Source organism: Gastrolobium bilobum, unplaced genomic scaffold, assembly GCF_033153095.1.
Source record: "Gastrolobium bilobum isolate Gb01-03AN ecotype WA unplaced genomic scaffold, APGP_CSIRO_Gbil_v1 utg35675, whole genome shotgun sequence".
Classification (NCBI taxonomy): domain Eukaryota; kingdom Viridiplantae; phylum Streptophyta; class Magnoliopsida; order Fabales; family Fabaceae; genus Gastrolobium; species Gastrolobium bilobum.
The window spans coordinates 69,567-88,807 of NW_026895600.1; the positions used below are offsets into that span (position 1 = coordinate 69,567).

The 19,241-nt window shown below is 34.5% G+C and overlaps 1 protein-coding gene across 2 annotated transcripts; it reads right to left on the minus strand.

Annotated features, from left to right (window-relative positions):
• Positions 1 to 1,925: 1,925 nt before the first annotated feature.
• LOC133318643 (protein neprosin-like) lies at positions 1,926 to 6,071 on the minus strand. 2 transcript variants are annotated; one of them, XM_061520686.1, is made up of 8 exons: positions 5,608 to 6,071; positions 5,420 to 5,506; positions 5,095 to 5,307; positions 4,646 to 4,810; positions 4,380 to 4,433; positions 4,087 to 4,233; positions 2,121 to 2,532; positions 1,926 to 1,958 (listed from the first exon to the last, which is right to left on the minus strand). In XM_061520686.1, exons 1-7 carry the CDS (start codon positions 5,950 to 5,952, stop codon positions 2,155 to 2,157), a joined length of 1,389 nt encoding a protein of 462 aa, XP_061376670.1. In that variant the 5' UTR covers positions 5,953 to 6,071; the 3' UTR covers positions 1,926 to 1,958; positions 2,121 to 2,154. The 2 variants fall into 2 exon arrangements, with proteins under 2 accessions (XP_061376670.1, XP_061376662.1); XM_061520678.1 differs by having other exon boundaries at positions 1,930 to 2,532.
• Positions 6,072 to 19,241: the final 13,170 nt, after the last annotated feature.

Below are 19,241 nucleotides of genomic sequence, written 5' to 3' on the forward strand. Positions count from 1 at the left end.
ATCTTTTCCGTTGATCCCACTTATATCTAAGGGCTCAAATTTTTTAGTAATGTGAGCCATTGGATACAAGTGGATCAATGGTCGAGATTGAGTGTAAGACTTCTAACTCTTACATCAGTGTAAGAATATCCTACTCCGATATATATATATATATATATATATATATATATATATATATGTAAATGTCAAATTTGAAATTTGACACCTCATCTGAGAGTCGTTAGATCAAAAAAGATCAACGACTCTGATTTGTAAGTATGTTACACCATTGATCTTTTTGATCTAACGACTCTCAGATGAGATGTCAAACTTCAAATTTGACATCGGTGTCAAAAGATCTTATTTCATATATACATACATATATATATATATATAGTATCACACACACACATTCAGCTCCTATTTGTAATGTCCCACATCGGTTGGAGAGGGGAACGAAGCATGCCTTATAAGGGTGTGGATACCTCTTCTAGTGTGAGGCCTTTTGTGGGTTGTCCCAAGAAACAAAATCGTGAGCCCGAGGGCAAAGCGGACAATATCATGCTACAGGGTTTTGGGGCTGTTACATTTGGTATCAGAGCCTGGCCCTGGACCGGTGTGTACAGCGGGGACGCTGTATTCCCAGTGGGGGAGAATGTAATGTCCCACATCGGTTGGAGAGGGGAACGAAGCATGCCTTATAAGGGTGTGGATACCTCTTCTAGTGTGAGGGCTTTTGTGGGGTCTCCCAAGAAACAAAACCGTGAGCCCGAGGACAAAGCGGACAATATCATGCTACAAGGTTTGGGGCTGTTACACTATTGTTCTATCCTTCTATCACCTTAATTTATATTTTATACTTTATACTTTATAGATATATGTTAAATTTTTTATTATTCCTAAAAGTTTAAACATTTTAACTAAAATGTAATTGTAATTGTTCAATACCCAAAAGAAGGAGAAGAATTTAAACTTTAATACAATCTGGAAAAGAAGTTTTTGATCAATCTTATATCAGATCAATGACGTTTCAAGAAAGAATAAATAAATTCGCCATATTTTCATTTGAAAAAATATTTAAAAAATTATAAAAATTTAATTAATAACTTTGCAAATCAGAAAAACAAACTAAACCCAATGAGTGCAGCTCAGTTGGTAATTTGGCGCTGAGTTAGTGAGGTTAGATATGTGTTCGATTCCCGCTGAATGCATTCTTGGGGAGGGGGCTGAACCTTTAGCCATCACTGTTCTCCCGCACTCCGGATTAGTCCCATAGCCGGCTCAAAGAGTCGAAGCTCGTGGGGATACCGGAGGGAGCCAACTCGTCTCAAAGAGATAATTAGGGTTGGGTAACTCCAAAAAAAAAAAAACAAACTAAAAAAAAGTTGGATAATTTTTTTTTGTAATAACTTTATTAAACAAGTTAAATACCTCGTATTAAAATTTGGGTTTAAGCCACAAACTTTGTTGAGCTACATCCTTTCAAAAAGTTTGATATAGGACTTTTGTTTCCTTTTCTTTTATATGCGAAATATAATAGGAAATTGTTTTGTTTGATAGTATATGAAGGCTTCGCGTGAAATTAAAATTTGTGAATTCATTTTGTAAGATATATAACATTTTTATCAGAGAGGCATTAGAAAAAAAAGAAAGAAAAAGAAGAAGAAAGATGATATGACCAATTGACCATACTGGTGATTCCAGCATTTTCTTAAGTACACATGACATTGTTGTAGCTTTCATTACTGAAAACAAATTAAATATGGGTTTTAATTTGGGCCAGATACTGGTATAAAATTATATGGACTCCTTCGTAAGTATCATTGTAAATAATTGAAGTATAACATAAAAATGAAATGGAGGAGAATATTGTTGGGATTTGGGAAGAGGAAGGGATACCAAGAAAGGTAGTATATTAACTATTTCTCTTTCAAGATTTACAAAGTGTCCAAGTTGTAATGGTACGACCAATGGATGATCTGTTAGTATAAAAATAAAAAGGAAAAAGAAATATCAACAAATAAGAACTTTAATTTAAATATAAGAATAAATGACCTAAGTTCGCTGAGAGCTAGAGAGAAAAACCCATATCACCCAAACCCAGAAATGGCAAAAAGAAAAAAGAAAAAAGAAAGGTTCACCTCTATCGACTATAAGTCTATATCATTCATTCCCTTAGGGACACTTCACATTCTTGCCAGGTCCACCATAGTAAAAGTAATTTCCCCATGCATTATTAACCCCTCCTTGTATGTCATAACAATTTGGGTGGTCTGCTAGGACCCTGAGATTCGACAAGGGAATCAAGTTGTTATCCCAATCCACAACTTGCAAATTCCTAAAGTATGAAGCTTTTGCAAAACCCTCCCCTGCAAAATGTCCACTACCCATTTGGGTTGAAGTGTGAGAACCTGATGACATTGAATTCACTATTTCTCCACCAAATTGAACCATACTTGCATGATCCCCTAAGTGAGTGAACAAGAAGGATGGCCAGTACCCAACTAGGACCCCGGATCCAAATTCAAGCCACCAATTCCCATGCTTTGGATCCTACACATAAAAAGAAGCAAACGTAACCTTCAATGACACCCTTATGTTTTGTGACAAAGCAAACTACTCAAACATAGACATAATCATTAAGAGTAACATGTTAGCTAGCATAAAGAGTGAAATGGGTCAAAAAGAGGAGCAAGAAAGGTGGTGAATGAAATATTCAAATTATTGGGATTTTGTTAAAATAATAGAAATATGAAGAGGGAAAAAAGAGAGAGGTGAGAAGCTCAGAAATAGAAGCCCTTTAGTTGGAAAAAGGAAGAGAATCTAGAAAGAAGTAAAGCATAAGGCAGTGTTACAGTATCTTATTCGAATGCGCCCAGTGCACGCGTGTGATATTCCAAAGTAGTAAAATAAGTAAAGTGGGGCACATCATTTTTTTTTATGGGTTATATTACTTTCATGAAGACGGAGATATTACATTGTGAATCCTACTATTTATTTAAAAAGCAAAAGAAGAAGAAGAGAAACACAAGAATCGGTAATATAACCCTTTTTTTGTTGTTGAAATACTATGATTTAATATCGGTATTAAATTAAAAAGTTTGACATCAAATCTTAATAGTTAATTTTTATCAATATGATTATTATAATTTATTGAAAACTACTAATTAATTAATAAGTGTGACTCAATAAATTATAACTATTAAATTTATAAAAAATAATGATTGAGATTTGATGTTAAACTTTTTAATTTCACCGAGTGATTTGCATATTAACCATGACGAAAAACTACAAAAATAAAAATAAAAATTTGTGCACCATAACTTTGTTTTCGTTTTTTCGTCTATCTTTTGTTAACATTTTCAAAGTAAATCGTTATAATGTGAACATTTTACAAAAACCTACATAACAAAATTCGAAGGCAATACGAGACTTCCAAAATAGTGGAGAGTCCCACCATTGACCGTCTTTTCACTTTCAGTTTAGATTTTCTTACTTTTATTTTTTATTTTTTGGCTCCTTTAAGGCTTTGACTACGATTATTGCAATTTTTGCTGAACATAAAAAAATTATTAGTAAATATCTTTTTGGGTCGTTGACAAAAAATATGGTCCCTACTTTAGTTCCTTACAAAAAAAAAATAGTCTTGAGGTCCCTAAGAAATTCAAAGTGGACCCATTTAGTTGAAATCGTCGTCCCTCACAAATTCAAAAAAAGACTCATATTAGTCCCTCAAAAGGACTAAAATGAGTTCACTTTAAATTTTTTAAAGACCTCGAGACTAAATTTTTTATAAGAGACTAAAATAGAGACCGTATTTTTTGTTGAGAACCCAAAATAGTATTTAGTAAAAAATTATTCAAATCAAATTGTAGGCTCAGTCTCCTATCATCAAAATCAAATGTTTTATCCTCTATAGATGGGACCCAGAAGCTGATATTGTGTAAAGTACTAAAGTATTCATTCTCTTACCGAAATTCATGTAAGTGAACCCTTAAAATCATTTTGTATGACTTGTATGACAAAGCTTAATTGTCCATAAAAAGTAACCTAACTGACCATAATTTTCTAAGGTAAATTTGGTAATTATCTGAACAGAAAAATTACCTTCCAAATGAGTAAGCTAATATCAAATTGTCCACCATTATACGAAGAAGTTGGAGAGATTGCAGCTCCAATTGCAATTTTGCTGTTAGTTTGAACAAACCCTGAGCAAAGTAAATTGTAGCACCCAGTTGCTTGATATGCATCAGTCTGCAAATAAAGAACAATTATTATTTTTATTATTATTATTACATCTATTCAATGAAATATTTATTACTAGATATCTTACACTTGAAGCAAAGAAAATAATAGGTAGTATACTTTTCCAACTCCTTTCCTTCAATAAATTCACTTACTGTCCAATAAGTAAAGAATCTAGGGTAGCTGTCCCCATAGAGCTCCGGGCTGACCTGAACAAAAATTGCTTGAAATTAGCATGATCGGCTAAAATACAAAATTAAATATATAGATGAAAATGAGAGGTAGGTAGTTGAATATGCTAACTGCCCTTTTGAATGCATAAACAAATAGAATGCATTTAAGAAAAACTTTGATAGGCAAAGAAAAAAAAAATAGAATGAAGTAAGTGAAGAATTAATGAATTGTAATGAAAGTAACATGCCTGCCAACCAGCTTCAATGGTGTTGAGATCATCCCCAAATGAACCAGAAATGACCCACATTTGTGACAAACTGAATTCATATTGATTTTCCACAAGGGGTGCCCACACGTTTATGCTAGCCTTTGCTCCATAGTATTGATCCCCTGTCACATACCCAACTGCATGCTATTTGCAGTTTGAGGCAACAATAGTTAATTTTCAAGGTAGTGTAAGGTTCATTGAAAACAAATTTTAAGTTTAAAGTTGGGTTATGTTTGTTTAAAGTTTCTATACAAGATAAAGATAGTTGGAGCACAGAAATGAATGAAAAAGTGACCATCTTGCTTTGGAGCCAGTGAAACATTACTTAATTTCCTACTTTACTTCGTTTGAAGAAAAAGGAAAAGAAAAGAGAGAGAGAGAATATGAGTTAGTATTGCTTTCTGTGATTGTTCTGAAGTGCATCATACCTCATGTCCATCGCCGCTTGTGTCCCTTCTAACACGTCTTATTATTTTTCTTCCAAAACTGCTAATAGAGCTAGCTCTTAACATGTCTTGTTTTGTTGTTCTTCTAATTGGAATTGTTCCTTCGGGGCATGATTCACCAGATAAGCTCCACAACTGAAAGTTCTCACTGAAATCACCCATTTCCTTGTGGCCTCTGGGTCTTTCTGGAGGATCCTGTATACAAAAATACAAATATGCATGAAAATTTCCATTTTTATTTTCAGTTGAAATATACTAATAACAATTCTGAGATTTCCTTAGTCCAATGAAGTTAAATAAAAAATACCATCGGTTTCTGTCCTTTCAATAGAGGATGATCAAAAGCTGGTTGCTTATGAGACACAACACAGTCTAGTATATCACCATCAGGACTCTGCATAAAGGAACACAACACAACACAAGCACATCAATTACTGTCCAAAACAGAGGAAGTAACAAGATGAAGACAAAAAAAAGTTCAAGATCTTCACATACCTGAATTGTCTTAAGAGCGGGTTTGTTGATCTGTTGAAGGCGAATTCTTATGGTCTTCAACTTGTGAAACTCTTCCTCTGGTCGAAAAGTCTGATTGGAAATTTGGTGGGTACCCATTTGTGAAGAATAAACAGGACAAACAGAAGAAGCAACGAGAAGAAAATGTACAAGGAGGGAAATGATTGGGGTGCTCAAACACCATCTAAAATCCATGTTTGAGAAACTTTGTTGTTTCCTTGTTTGTGTTTGTTCACATTTGTGTTGTCTTCTTCCATCAACAAAACAAAATTTTCTATTCCTAGATTTTGATTTTGTCCTAGGAAACACATCTACTGCCATATCCATTCCACATATGACAAGTTTTCTGAGAAACTTTAATTACTCATTCACCATTTTCAAAGCCTTAGAAGCCCAGAACAACGTCCTTTTCCTCTCTCTCTCTCTCTCTCTAGAGTGTAGTGCAAACAAATTACTAAAACTTGGGTTATGTTATTGCCAACTTGATATATATATATATATATATATATATATATATATATATATATATATATATATATATCCTTTGACACAAGTGTCAAATTTGAAGTTTGACAACTCATCTGCGAGTTATTAGATCGAAAAAGATCAATGGTGTCACATACTTTTGCAAATCAGAGTCGTTGATATTTTTTGATCTAACAGCTCTTAGATGATGTGTCAAACTTCAAATTTGACACTGGTATCAAAGGATCCTACCCCATATATATATATATATATGCTAAATAGAATTAATTGTGATGAAATCATGCTAAATTTTAAAATCTATCTATGAAGGGTGAGAATCTATTAAGGAAATACTCGAAAGAGGTGATGTTGTGTGGCACTTTAAGATGTAAATATATGTATCTTAATATAATTAATGTAATTAGAATTCTTAATATAGAAACAAATAAACTCGATTAATATGATGTCGGGGAAATATTTATAATGAAAGCAAAAAATTGGTGAAATATCTAGAAAGATTAGAATTATTTATATAGAAAGAATTTAATTTTTGCTGTTTTCTGTTTTCTTTTGTTTTGGACTTAGCTCTCCCTTGTTACCAAAAAAGAAAGAAAGAATTTAATTTTTGATACCCTGTGCAAAAAAGTTTCATGTTTGCGTCGAATGGTGTATTACCATGTTATTTAAGGAATTAATATCTCATCTATTCATTAATATAACAAAACTGGTGATAATACAAGATAAAATTTTGTTAAAAATATAGAAGCAATACTCTCTTTTCAGCGCTTTCTATATTACTGAGTAAAATTTTATATATGCTCGTCTCGTTAAATCACTTGAGTTCATTCTTTATTAGTGGGGGAAAAATATGGAATTTCATTTAATAATAAAGAGTATTGAAAGAGAGGGTATAAATAATGTGTTGTTAATATTTTTTTTTCTAAAATACATAATGCAATCTTGACTAATTAATATTCCTAATAAGAAAAGAAAAAGCATATGCAATCAATTCGCATTAGGAGTGCATTTGGATAATGAAAATAATAATAAGTGCACTTCATGATAATTATAAATGAGGGAGAAAATATGCAAAATTTAAAAAGAAATAAATCCACATACAATTTAAATTAATAAGGAAATATTGAAATGAGATAATACTATATGGTATACTCTTTATTTGGTAAAAATATAAAATAAAAAGTTTGTGATGAACAGAGATCCTTATTCCAGGTACAAGAGATTTTTAAATATTTCCAAAGATAAAAGATTCTATATATATATATATATGTGTGTATATAATGTAATTGAATATAATTATTATTCATTAACTGAATTTTTATCTAAAAATTATTCTATAAAAACTTTTATTTTGATATAAAGATCCAACAGTACAATCAATATTAATTAATTACAATGCTTATAACTTAAAAGTTAATTAGTTCATTATTACGTCTCTACAATTCCCAAAAGTCATGCACCAAATTTTGTTCAATATAAAAAAAAAAAATTCCATTCAGAAAATCATGCGTTGGACAAGTGTCATTATAATTGATAAGAATAGTGTACAAGGGGTGAATAACTCGTAACTCATTTTCATATTCAGCATAAAGCATAACTTTTAAACTTGATTAAGTGTTCATTTTTTATAGTAATTTTATACTCGTCAAATATTTTTAAATAATTATTATATTTTACTATAGTGCAAGAGTCATTTTGTTTTTAATTAAGAACTTTTTATAAAGACAAGTAAGAATTTGTGCTGGTAGGATAATTAAAGTAGACTTTGCTAACCAAGATATAGTTTATTTAAAAGGGTAAGTTTGTAGAAAAATAATGATTTTATTTTCACCTTATTAATGCGAGATAGCAAGTCCAACCAAAAAAAGGCCTAATGAGTCCAAAATGCCATTACTTAGAGAAGAGAAACATGCATCCATCTTGTGTAATGTGACGATATCGCAACCTCCTGACATATGCAACTAGTAACTCAGGAAAAAGAACCGTGCGACATTAGCTGCTTAGGACAACTTGACCCCCACTTGAACTAATGACTGACGGATAGCACCTGTGTATTGCGACATCTACAAAGGCTTAGCTTAATCATAGACATCTCACCCACAACATAGCACGTGAAAGCTATCACTTTCCACCAATAGGAATGAATACCACCATATTAAGACAACATAAACAAAGCACCCCTCCACTACAAAAATAGAGGCATTAAGCCCATATGATCATTTATCCATCAATACTTGAATACCTTGAACTCATACTGACTTGAGTATCGGAGTACCTTGAAGGTAAACCCCTAGTCTCCCAAGACTACTCAAACACATCCACACCAATTCAATTATCTCGCTGAGTATCTCGCCAACAACCTCAAGCATCTCGCAAAGAGCACCTTAGCCTAGACCTTCTCAATCATTAGCAGGCTCAATCGTGTGTGATCTACCCCTATAGTTTTTCGACTGACTGTGGGGAACAATAAATTTTGACTCCCACTCCAAACAAATAAAAGCATGGTTGACACCACGAGTAAGATGACGAAATCTAAAAATAGATCCAAGAACCAAAATCACCAAATTTCTCAAAGGATGATGATAGCCTCATCTATTTCTCCAACTTCTCATCCACATGATAACCCACCATCATACAAACAAATTGTTGCTACCAATCCATAAATTCTTAAGATCCTTAGGCAACAAAACCAAAGGCTCGAGGATCAACAAAAAGAGCTACTAGAACTCAGAAAGCTGCAACAACAAGTAGACCATGAAAGACATTCAAATCTCATAGAAAAAGTCTTACGAAAATGTCTAGCAAAATGAAGAACCTGCCTAATCAAAAAGAAAAGAACAACAAAAACAACCAGATAACCACCATCCATATAATAGCCATGTCACAAACCATCATGCAGACCAAAATTCTCATCCAAATCCCAAAACTACCTCCAAAGTTGCTCACCCTTTTACCTATCAAATCATGAACCTACCTATCCCTAAGGATATTAAAATTTAAATTACCATTGAACATACAATGGCAATGGTGACCCCCAGGAACACTTGGAGAAATTCCAAACCAACATGATGGCACAGTACATTCATGACACTGTAAGTTGTCGCTTGTTTCCTACCACCTTGAAGGAGGTAGCTTTAAGATGGTATTCTGCCTTACCACCTAATTCCATCTATAATTGGGAGGATCTCTCCAAGCAGTTCTTAGTTCAATTTGCCACCAGCAACGCATAATATAAATACACTCATACCTTAAAGGCAGTAAAGCAAGGATCTCGCTAATCCTTATGAGATTACTTGAACAAATTTTTTGATGAAGCTTTCTCAGTAAGGGACTTAGATCCACAAGACTCTCTATACCTCATTGCATATGGTTTACATGATGGACCATTCTCTATGTATTTGGCAAAACAAAGGCCAAAGACTATTGAAGAGTTACAGATGAGATCAAAAAAGTTCATCAACCTTGAAGATTACAAACAATCTCGCAACGATCAAACTCAAAGGCGAAAAACAAATGACAATAGGAAAGACTTCAGAAGAAAGTTTAGAGATGCTATAAAGTTTGATGAATACACTCCCTTGAACACTTGTAGATCTCGCATCCTGAAAGAAGTTTTCCAAGCAGGATTTTTGAATATTGCCAAACCAGCACCCATCCCCAAAAAAGACAACTTGGACAAATCCATATTCAATGATTTTCATGAAAACTTTAGGCACTAACTCGTAGAGTGTTTTGATCTTAAAAACACCATTGAAACCTTGATTCTTGAAGGACAACTCAAGCAAGTCATTTCAAACTGCAAGAAGGAAATCGAGTTCAGAAAGTGAGATAGAAACCTTGACCAAGACAGAAATCCTCCTACGAGGTACTATAAGGAAAGGAGAAACTATAGGTGTGCAGATAATTGATGAGATGACCGATATCGCGAGAGATCCTCTTTCACGAGAGAGGATGCAATATGAGTAACCAGTTGAACAGTAAGAACCCACTTAACCATAACTTCCCAATAATGTCGTATGAGTTCTAAGAATGATCATAGTATGTGAAATTGGCGGAGGAAAATCCTACTCCCAAAGAAATAAACACTTAAAATCTATCATGACAGTGTCAAGCCACCAAAAATTCCAACCACACCTGAAAAGAACCACCGCAATATCTTTTGATGGAGATGATTTCGGTTACATAATCCAAGGTCATGATGACCCCTTGGTTATATCAGCATACATGACCAACCTCCAAGTAAAAGGAGTATTTATTGACAACGGAAGCTCTGCTAACATCATTTTTAGGAAGCATTTAAAGGAATGAATATTATTAAAGAAGAAATAACTCTATGCCAGACACGATTGCTCGAATTTTCTGGTGTGTACAAGCCAAAAGTACGATAGAATTACAAGTCACCTTTGGGGTCCTCCCCAGATCAAAAACTATCAAGGTGCATTTCTATGTTATCAAATGTCCATTTGCCTATAATGTTATCATAAACATACCGCATATAGTCAACCTTGGGGCAATTATCTCTACACCTCACTTACTCATCAAATTCAAAGATCCCCAAGGTGGAATAATAGTTGTTAGAGAAGATATATAACAACATGTTATACACCGGTATGTTATCATTAATTATGATATTAAGAGCAATTACAATCATAGTGGTTAAATTAAAATACGACTTAACTTTTTTATTTTTAAAACATAACATATATTGCTTAAAATAAAGTACTAAGAGTTGCGAAGATTGCAAACCCAATTTATCCTAGTTCTGTCACCACTACTTGTGACCTACATTTAGATTGCAAGCTGCATAAATGATTTTTCCACTGTAGGCCAAGCTTCATGGGTACTTGAGCTTTTAGGTGCATGGAAACCTTATAGCCTCTAAGCTTCACGAGTGCTTAGAAACCTTTCAATCATCTAACTTCTCAGTGCTTGACAACCTCACAACTTTTTCCAAATTTTCCTAAATAATTGGTTGCCTCTCAATCTCTTAGGGTTTCGCTATCCATTAACTCAACAAATACAACAAAGAATGAGTTTGGAATTGAATAAACACTCTTAAAGTGTGGATACAAATTGGAGCTCAATGAATATATGATTTAGAACAAGATGAGCTCAAATGATCAAATATGAATTATGCAAGTTTAAGAACAATAAAAGCTTTCAATAAAGGCTAAAAAAAAATGATTCTATATTCTCTAAAAGTGGTTGAAGGCATAATGAATGAGTATATATAAGTTTCCAATAAAAAATAGTTCTTACTAGTTGTTTGAATCAATGTTATTAAAACCGAACTTGGCAACTGAAGGTAGATAAGAAAATGCTAACCACTAAACTACATCACTTTAGTTATCATTTTACTTCTATTTATATATTTATTATATATTTTTACATAAATTCAATTCATCTGGTTGAATCCAAGATTGGTTCAACAAGTGACACACTGGTTGAATTAGTGACCCATAACTTGATACCCCGATCAAGTCGATGACCAATTCTGGTTTAATAACATTGTCGATGAGAAAATCCGTTTCGTGAGATACTCGAATCCCCTTTGGCTCTAGGGAAAGATTCAAACACCTTTTGTACTCAAAAGAAATAGCAACATGGATGAAAAAAATTATTTTCAACAGTATTCTAGTTCTAAATGAAAAAACAAAACAACTCTCGAATTACTTATTTATATTTAAATTCAAAAAAGACATAAATTGATTCAAAGTGAAAAAGATTCTACCATCAGTAAGAATAATCCACTTATGTACGAATCACCCATGTCAATTCAATTCATTAATTGGACAAATTGTTTATTGACAAACACAAAAAAAAGATGTAAATGCTAAAAAAAGACAATCATAAAGAAAATATAAAAAAACAACAAAAGAAAAGAAAGGGGAATTTATAATTTAAGAGGTCTATATAAATTTGTAAAAAATAAATTTTTGTATGAAGAGATTAGAATTGCAAAAAAATATTTTGCACATATTGCAAATCGTTTTTAAATTTTTTTATAGAAAGGGTATACATAGATATCTTTGTACATGTATTTAGTATTCCTAGGATCAATGTTTGGAATAAAAAATAAAAATAAATCCATTTACAATAATAAATCAAATGCAAAAAGAACTGATAAAACAAGTTGAAATATAATTCACTTTCTTTTGATAATACACAGATCTTATAATACTAGGAATACGAATTCACAAATTTTTTGTAACATATCCTCTTTGTCGTAGGTACCTGAATCCTTGCCAAATAGTATCTCAATACTTTCTTAATAACAACCAAAATTATGCAAGCATTTCAGTCCAAATTGATTCCAAAAGGGCTCCAACCACTCTATAAGTATGTTTTTGACTTGGGAATGATATTTTGGAGTTCTTAAAATATTTTTCATGATTTTTTAAGACATTTTAAAGAATAAAAACATCATCAAATATGCATTTTAAAAACTAAGTTTAGTTTTTGCTCATACAATGTAATTTAACATATACCTTTATATACAAGTCTAAGTCCTAAAAGTATAATCTAATAAGGTCTTGGGCTTAGCTTCTTGAATGATGGCTTGAACCTTGATAATTCTCTTAAATCTTTAACTTGGCTTGTTAGCTTCCTTTACTTTCTATATGTTTGAAGCTTGTGGATTTTGCTTTTGTTATTCCTCTTTCTTATTATTGATTCTGGACTTGCGCTTGATGCTCAATTCTTTATGCTTATTGATCTTGGTTGTAACATCTAGAGCGTTAATGAGGGCGGGGAATGATCGCCGATGTAAAAGTAATGAGATACAAACAAGGAGTGGCTCCTGGTAGGCTTCTATTTGGAGGGATACACGAATAAATCGAATCAACACCTGAACAAAAGGGATCCAGAGGCTGTGCAGGTATGGAATTGTACAGTTGAGGAAGGGTTAAAGGATACATCTACTTTTTGGTAGCCCATAACTTGAGAACTTCATAGTTAAGTGTGCTTGACTTAGAGCAATTCTGGGATGAGTGACCTCCTGAAATGTTTCTCAAGAAGTGTGTAAGGAGGGCAAAACAAGCTGAAAAGTCTTGTGTTTGTTTGTGGGGACAGTCATTGATCTTGCAAGTGGTCAGGTGTTACATTGGTCTTGTTTTCTTATTACTCTTTTCAAAATCATCCTTGTTTAAGTAACTTTACTATATCATTAATCTCATGACTCCACATGCATCTTCAATCTTAGCACACGCTTTATGTTTTTTCATGTTGATCAATATTCTTCTATTTTTGTTGTATCCTCTTTGTTATCATCAAAATTATCTTGTATCTACAATATATCTAACATAAAATTTAACACTTGTATTGTTAGTTTTATACAGCAAAATGCCACATATAATTGTTGTTATTTCTTTACTTCTACAATCTGAGGGATATTGGAATTACAATATAGTTTAGGTGTACAAAATTCTTCTATCTCAGGTCTCTCCTTTTCAATTTACAAGAAATTCAATTGTGAGTCAACCACTTCTTTTTATTTCATGTATAGATATATCATTCTATTACTCTAATCTTAAATAATAAATAATGAATAAAGCTAACCCACTTTAATTTCTTAATGTTGATTTTCTAAACATAAAATTTTGGAATTCAGATAAATTATCCACTTGCAAAAGATAAATAAATATAATATTTATGTATGGTCATGCCTATACTAGAGCAATTTGAAGACCACAAACAATAAAAATTATATGAAGACTTGAAGCAATGTCATAACATTTTTTTATGAGAAAGTACTCAAGGATAAACAGATTTAATGCCTATCCAAGAAGCCCTTGATGATCTTCGATAGGGACATGTTGTCCTCGAAGAAATGGATGCCTTGGTAAAGAACGAAACTTAGGAGATTATGGAGTTGCCTTGCAGGAAATAGCATGTGGGTTGCAAGTGAGTGTTCACTATAAGGTTCAATGCACATGCTAGCATCAATAGATATAAGGCAAGACTAATTGCAAATGGATTCACCCAAACATGTGGGATATGCTATCAAGAAACATTTGCACTAGTCGCCTAGATCAACATTGTTTGGGTTCTCTTGTCCTTGGCTACTGGTCTTGATTGGCCACTATAACAATTGAATGTTAAAAATGCCTTCTTGAATGATGACTTGCAAGAAGAAGTCTACATGAATTCTCCACCTGGTTTCAAAAAATGAACTGACTTGGTGTGTAATTTGAAGAAGTATCTAGATGGGCTAAAATAGTCCCCTTTCACTCGAGCATTAAATAGGAAGGGCTTCTTCATGCTCAAGTCGATCATACACTCTTCCACAAACATTCTTAAGATGATAAAGTAGCTAACCTTATTATTTATGTGGATGACATAATTATCACATGTGATGACCACAAAAAGTTAGATTCCTTGAAGGAATATCTTGCAGAGCAATTTGAACTGAAGAACCTTTGAGCCTTAAGGTACTTCCTTGACATGAAAGTATCTCTTAGCAGGGTCTTAGGTTTCATATCGTAGAAAAATCAAAGTGATTAGTAAATGTTTGATTCTGCTTAAGCAAGGTCTTAGGTTTAAATCCTTGTGAATGTAAAAAAAAATCATTTCGAGGAGCTAGCCCCACCATGATGTAGATGTTCCCGCTCGAACATGAATATTTCCTATAAAAATAGTTGTGGTTTATAAAAAAGAAAAATAAAAGAGACTAAGACTAAGGGATCACGTCAGTTAAAAATATCATTACAAAAAATGCGGCCTTTGGCTGCCTAACACTTGCCACATTCAGAACAATAATCACTGAAATAATGTTCATTTCCCGTTTTTTCACTCCTATTTTTAGTGTCCCCTTTATTATGATGGGGTTGTAATCACGTTGGCAATTTCTCTAATTTTCACATTTGTTTGCAATTCTCCAAAATCACTCACGACAATAAATACTTCCTCTCTCGAACAGGCCAACCAAGTAACTCTCTTCTTGCAGCACATTGCGATTCTCAAACCCTAACCACTCTATCTCTCTAATTCCAATTTTTTGTTCTTGTCTATTTGATTTTCTTGCACATGCACTTGATCCCGATTCTCAAATCCAATTTTTCACTAGTTCCATTCTTTAAATCTCTCTTTTCGTTTTCTTCTTTTTGTCTTTTGGTCTTTTAGTTTTTTTATTTGTTTTCTTTGGGTGAAATTTTCTTTCCTTAATGAAAATACTCTCTTGCTCTCTCTTTTCCCTCTCCTTCTTCCATCCAAATTTCTATTGAGCTATTTTACTCCATTTGTTATGAACCATAATGGAGTAGGTACTCAACATTTATCTTGCATCAAGTCTATCTTTGCATATAGCTTGTAGGTCCCTTAATCAATTGCTTTGAATATGAAACTATCATTTAATGGACATCATCCTTAAACCTTTGGTTTTAGTAGTTATAGATGTACCAGAAAAATTTTCATTGTTGTATTCCAATTAAAGGAATGGTGGACTTTTTCATGTTTCAATTGCTGCAACAATCCACATGCACCATGTTGTTTGTGATAGAATATCTTATATGGTAATGATTTTGATTCTGTACTTTATGTGGCACCCAAGGATTATCAATCTGAATCTGATATCTGATTTTGTTATATTTTTTATTGATATTGTATTGAACCTGTAAGAACCCGCACCGTTAATTAAGGTATTTAATTAATTAATTATGCAAAAATAAGAAATGATTCCATAATGGACCTAAATAATTATTTATGAGGCTTAATAATCATAATGAGTGATTAAGAATGCTAAAAGTCACTTCTCGGAAGAAAAGTGCAGATACCAGTTCTGCTAGTCGGTATAAATGTGTACCGAAAAAGTATCCTGGAAAATTAAAGTAAGTGCATGATAATTACTAGAATAACATTTAGGACTTGTAAAACGAGTTTCAAGTCCAAATAATGAGAACTGGTGCTAGAAACCGGTACTGGCTTTGAAAAGCGCGTACCGAAAAGGTGCTCAGAAAAATATAAGAAAAATATGATAATTCTTAGAAAATTATGTAGTTTCAGAATCCAAAGTTTGGGATTAAAATACTAAGCGTAGCAATTAAAGTTAATACTGTATGTTTAAGTGTGTTTGTGCTATAAATACTCATTTAAGGGCTCACAACCCTAGATAACAGAAAACCAGCGTGAGTTTCTCTTTGGTGGCTGACCTCCTATGCTGTTTCATTGCCATTTACTCCATTTTGAGACTTTGTGATTATTTTATGCTTGTTTCTCCTTAAAACCTTCTTCCTAAACACTTGTTCTTGTTTGAGTGAGCCTTGGGAGGTTGGAAGACACCATTTTTCTGAGTGATCAGCCACTGTTCTTGGTTGTTTGGGGGAAGACCTTGGTGGTTGGGTTGAAAGAAGTATTGTCTTGGGTTTTTGGTGGTCCAAGTGTTGATCTTTGGTGCTAAAGGGTCAACCTTTCTTACCATTTTCGTGCACCATATTTTCAGTAGCTGTTGAAGTTGTTTTGGGAGCTTCTTGAGCAGTTGAACCTCTGTTTTGGCCTTTGGTATGTATACCAACCTTTGATCTTGAGTTTTAAGGCTTAAATATGGTAGCTTGATGCATGTTAAGGTTAAAAGATGATAACTTGTTGTTGAGTGAGGCTTAACACATCTAGAAATGCATGATTAGGTGTTTAAAATCGGTAAAAGGGAACCTTTTAGGGATATCTTCACGAAAATGCAGAAACTGCATTCTGTCGTGAGATATCCGGATATCTGTCGAACTGATATCCGGATATTGGATATCCGGATACGTGGTTTTGGGATATCCGGATATTGGATATCCGGATATGTGAATCTGTATATCCGGATATTGCATATCCGGATATGGACAATGAGATATCCGGATATTCTGGGATTTCGCAGAACAGCAGTTGTGCTGTGTGTACAGTAGGCTATTGGGGGTTTGTGGACCCTAGTTTGATGAAGTTGAACTTCTGTATTTAATGGATTAAGCCAGAATCATGGGATTAAGGGCTTGTGGCTTTGTTAGAAGCTTTAAGACTTGAAAACGTAATGAAAAGGCGTTGTCTTTAATTTGTTTGCATGTGGTACATGTTATTGATTTATGTTTGGTTCATATCAGATTGTGATCTGCTGTGATTGGACTTTGAGCTTGTGGCATTGGATAGCTAGCTTTGAGGTAAGCTTTCGTGTCCTCGGTTTAGCCATGTTGTGGTTCCACCATGTCCCATGGGGGTATGGTTATATGCATGCTGTGTTACATGCTTTTGATGTTTTGGAAATGCTGTTGAGCTATTGTATGTTAGTGCCTTGTTGATATGCATGGAGGTGTTCCACCTATACGGTAAGCCTGAGTATGTAGAACATACAAGAGGGTGAGACTGTGGGTGAGGTGCAAGCGGTGTTTGGAACTGATAATGATATAAATGCTTTTGAACTTATATTGCACATGTAAGTGAGCTTGGGGTGGAAGATCCTTGAGGACCCCTTGTCTTACTGAGATTTCTAGTTTAGAGATCTCACCCCACGTTTGGGGAATGCTTATTTCAGGGTCAGGTAATGTTGAGACCTCAGGCGGCAGGAGGCCGGAGCTGAGTTAGATTGCTGATATATTATGCTGCCTTGATTGGATGCTGGATTTGCATGCTGCTTATGCTTATAGCTTCAGTTTATGTTTATGGAGTTTTATGTTGAGACTTGTTGTTTACTATGTTTATTGGTGAGCATGGGGATTGTCCATGACACATAGTATTATTATGTCTTGTTATGTCTTGAGTCTTTTGGAGTTGTAATAATGTATCAGGATGTTGTCCGGATTACTTGATGTAATGCCATGATTTAGATACACACTTTATCTATATATTGAGGTATTTCAGTAGATGTCTTAGTGTAATTTACATACAGGCGTTATTTTATGAAATTGATTAAGTAATCAAGTTGGTAATTGATAATGACGTCATAATTGAAAAGAAAAAGAATATTCCGTTTTTTTAATTAAGCACCGCTTAATACGATGTAATATTAATATTCCGGGTATACACGGGGTGTTACATTTTATGGTATCAGAGCAACGGTTCAAGGGAAAAGCCTGTATGTATTGCAATGATTAGGATGTGTGGTTGTGTCTGTTTTGTGTGTTTGCTCCGTCGAGTATTATTATGATAATGCATATGTGACCACATTGCGTGGGCCTGATCAACTCATAATTTGTGTAACTTGTGCAGAATCATGGTAAGACCCGGGAGAAACCGCGAGACTTCGGAGGATCGGCCCGATCCTGTCCTGGTTGCATTAGCTGAGATGCAGGCGGCCCGACTAGCCGACCAGGAGGCCATGAGAATGGCAAACCAGGCCATGCTGGACGCCGTCAGAGAGGCGAACAGGAAGGCCACGGAGGACGTGTTGGAGGCCAACCGTCTGGTGAACATGACGATGTTTAGAGTCATGTTGGAGGAGATGAGGAATGGCCCTGATGTTGGTCATGCTCCACCGCCACCACCACCACCGCCGCCACCACCACCACCTCCACCCAGTCTGCAGGATGACTCTCAGAGTCAGATGGGAGATGGCAGTCATCTTACGGGGGCCATGCAGACCGTCCTTGTTTTTGTTGAGGATCGTGATGAGATCGATCGCCGGCTGAATGCTTTCCGTAAGCATAAGCCACCTGCCTTTGATGGATCCTTTGATCCTGTTGCTGCTGCACGTTGGCTTCAGGCGTTGGACAAGATTTTTCGGGTCATGCAGTGCACAGATCCACAGAAGTTGATGTTCACTACTTACATGCTGGAGGGCGATGCCCATGAGTGGTGGACAAACCTTTCACATATCTACGAGATGCAGGGTCATGTGATGACTTGGCCTATGTTCGAGGATTTCTTCTTGGGTCAGTACTTTCCATATGACGCTCAGGAGAGGCAGCAGGGAGAGTTTGACAGATTGGTTCAGGGCTCGTTGTCTGTGGACGAGTACCTGGCCAAGTTCAACCAGTTGGTGAAGTTTGCACACTTCAAGATAGCGAGGCCTACTCCTACATTTCTGGCTGCTAAGTTCCGCAGGGGACTTAGTGAGGATATTGCTGGTTACCTAGCTGGTTCTGCTTCTAGAGATTTTGGGACACTGGTTCAGCAATGTCGTGATATTGAAGATTACTACAGCTCGAGTAAGGCCAAGAGGGCCA

Coding starts and splice junctions, on each gene's coding strand:
- LOC133318643 (XM_061520686.1), bottom strand. CDS start 5,952: ATGGATATGGCAGTAGATGTGTTTCCTAGGACAAAATCAAAATCTAGG. Junction 4,811..5,094: donor CAAGCGGCGATGGACATGAG/GTATGATGCACT, acceptor AACTGCAAATAG/CATGCAGTTGGGTATGTGAC. Junction 2,533..4,086: donor TTAGCTTACTCATTTGGAAG/GTAATTTTTCTG, acceptor TTTTATGTGTAG/GATCCAAAGCATGGGAATTG.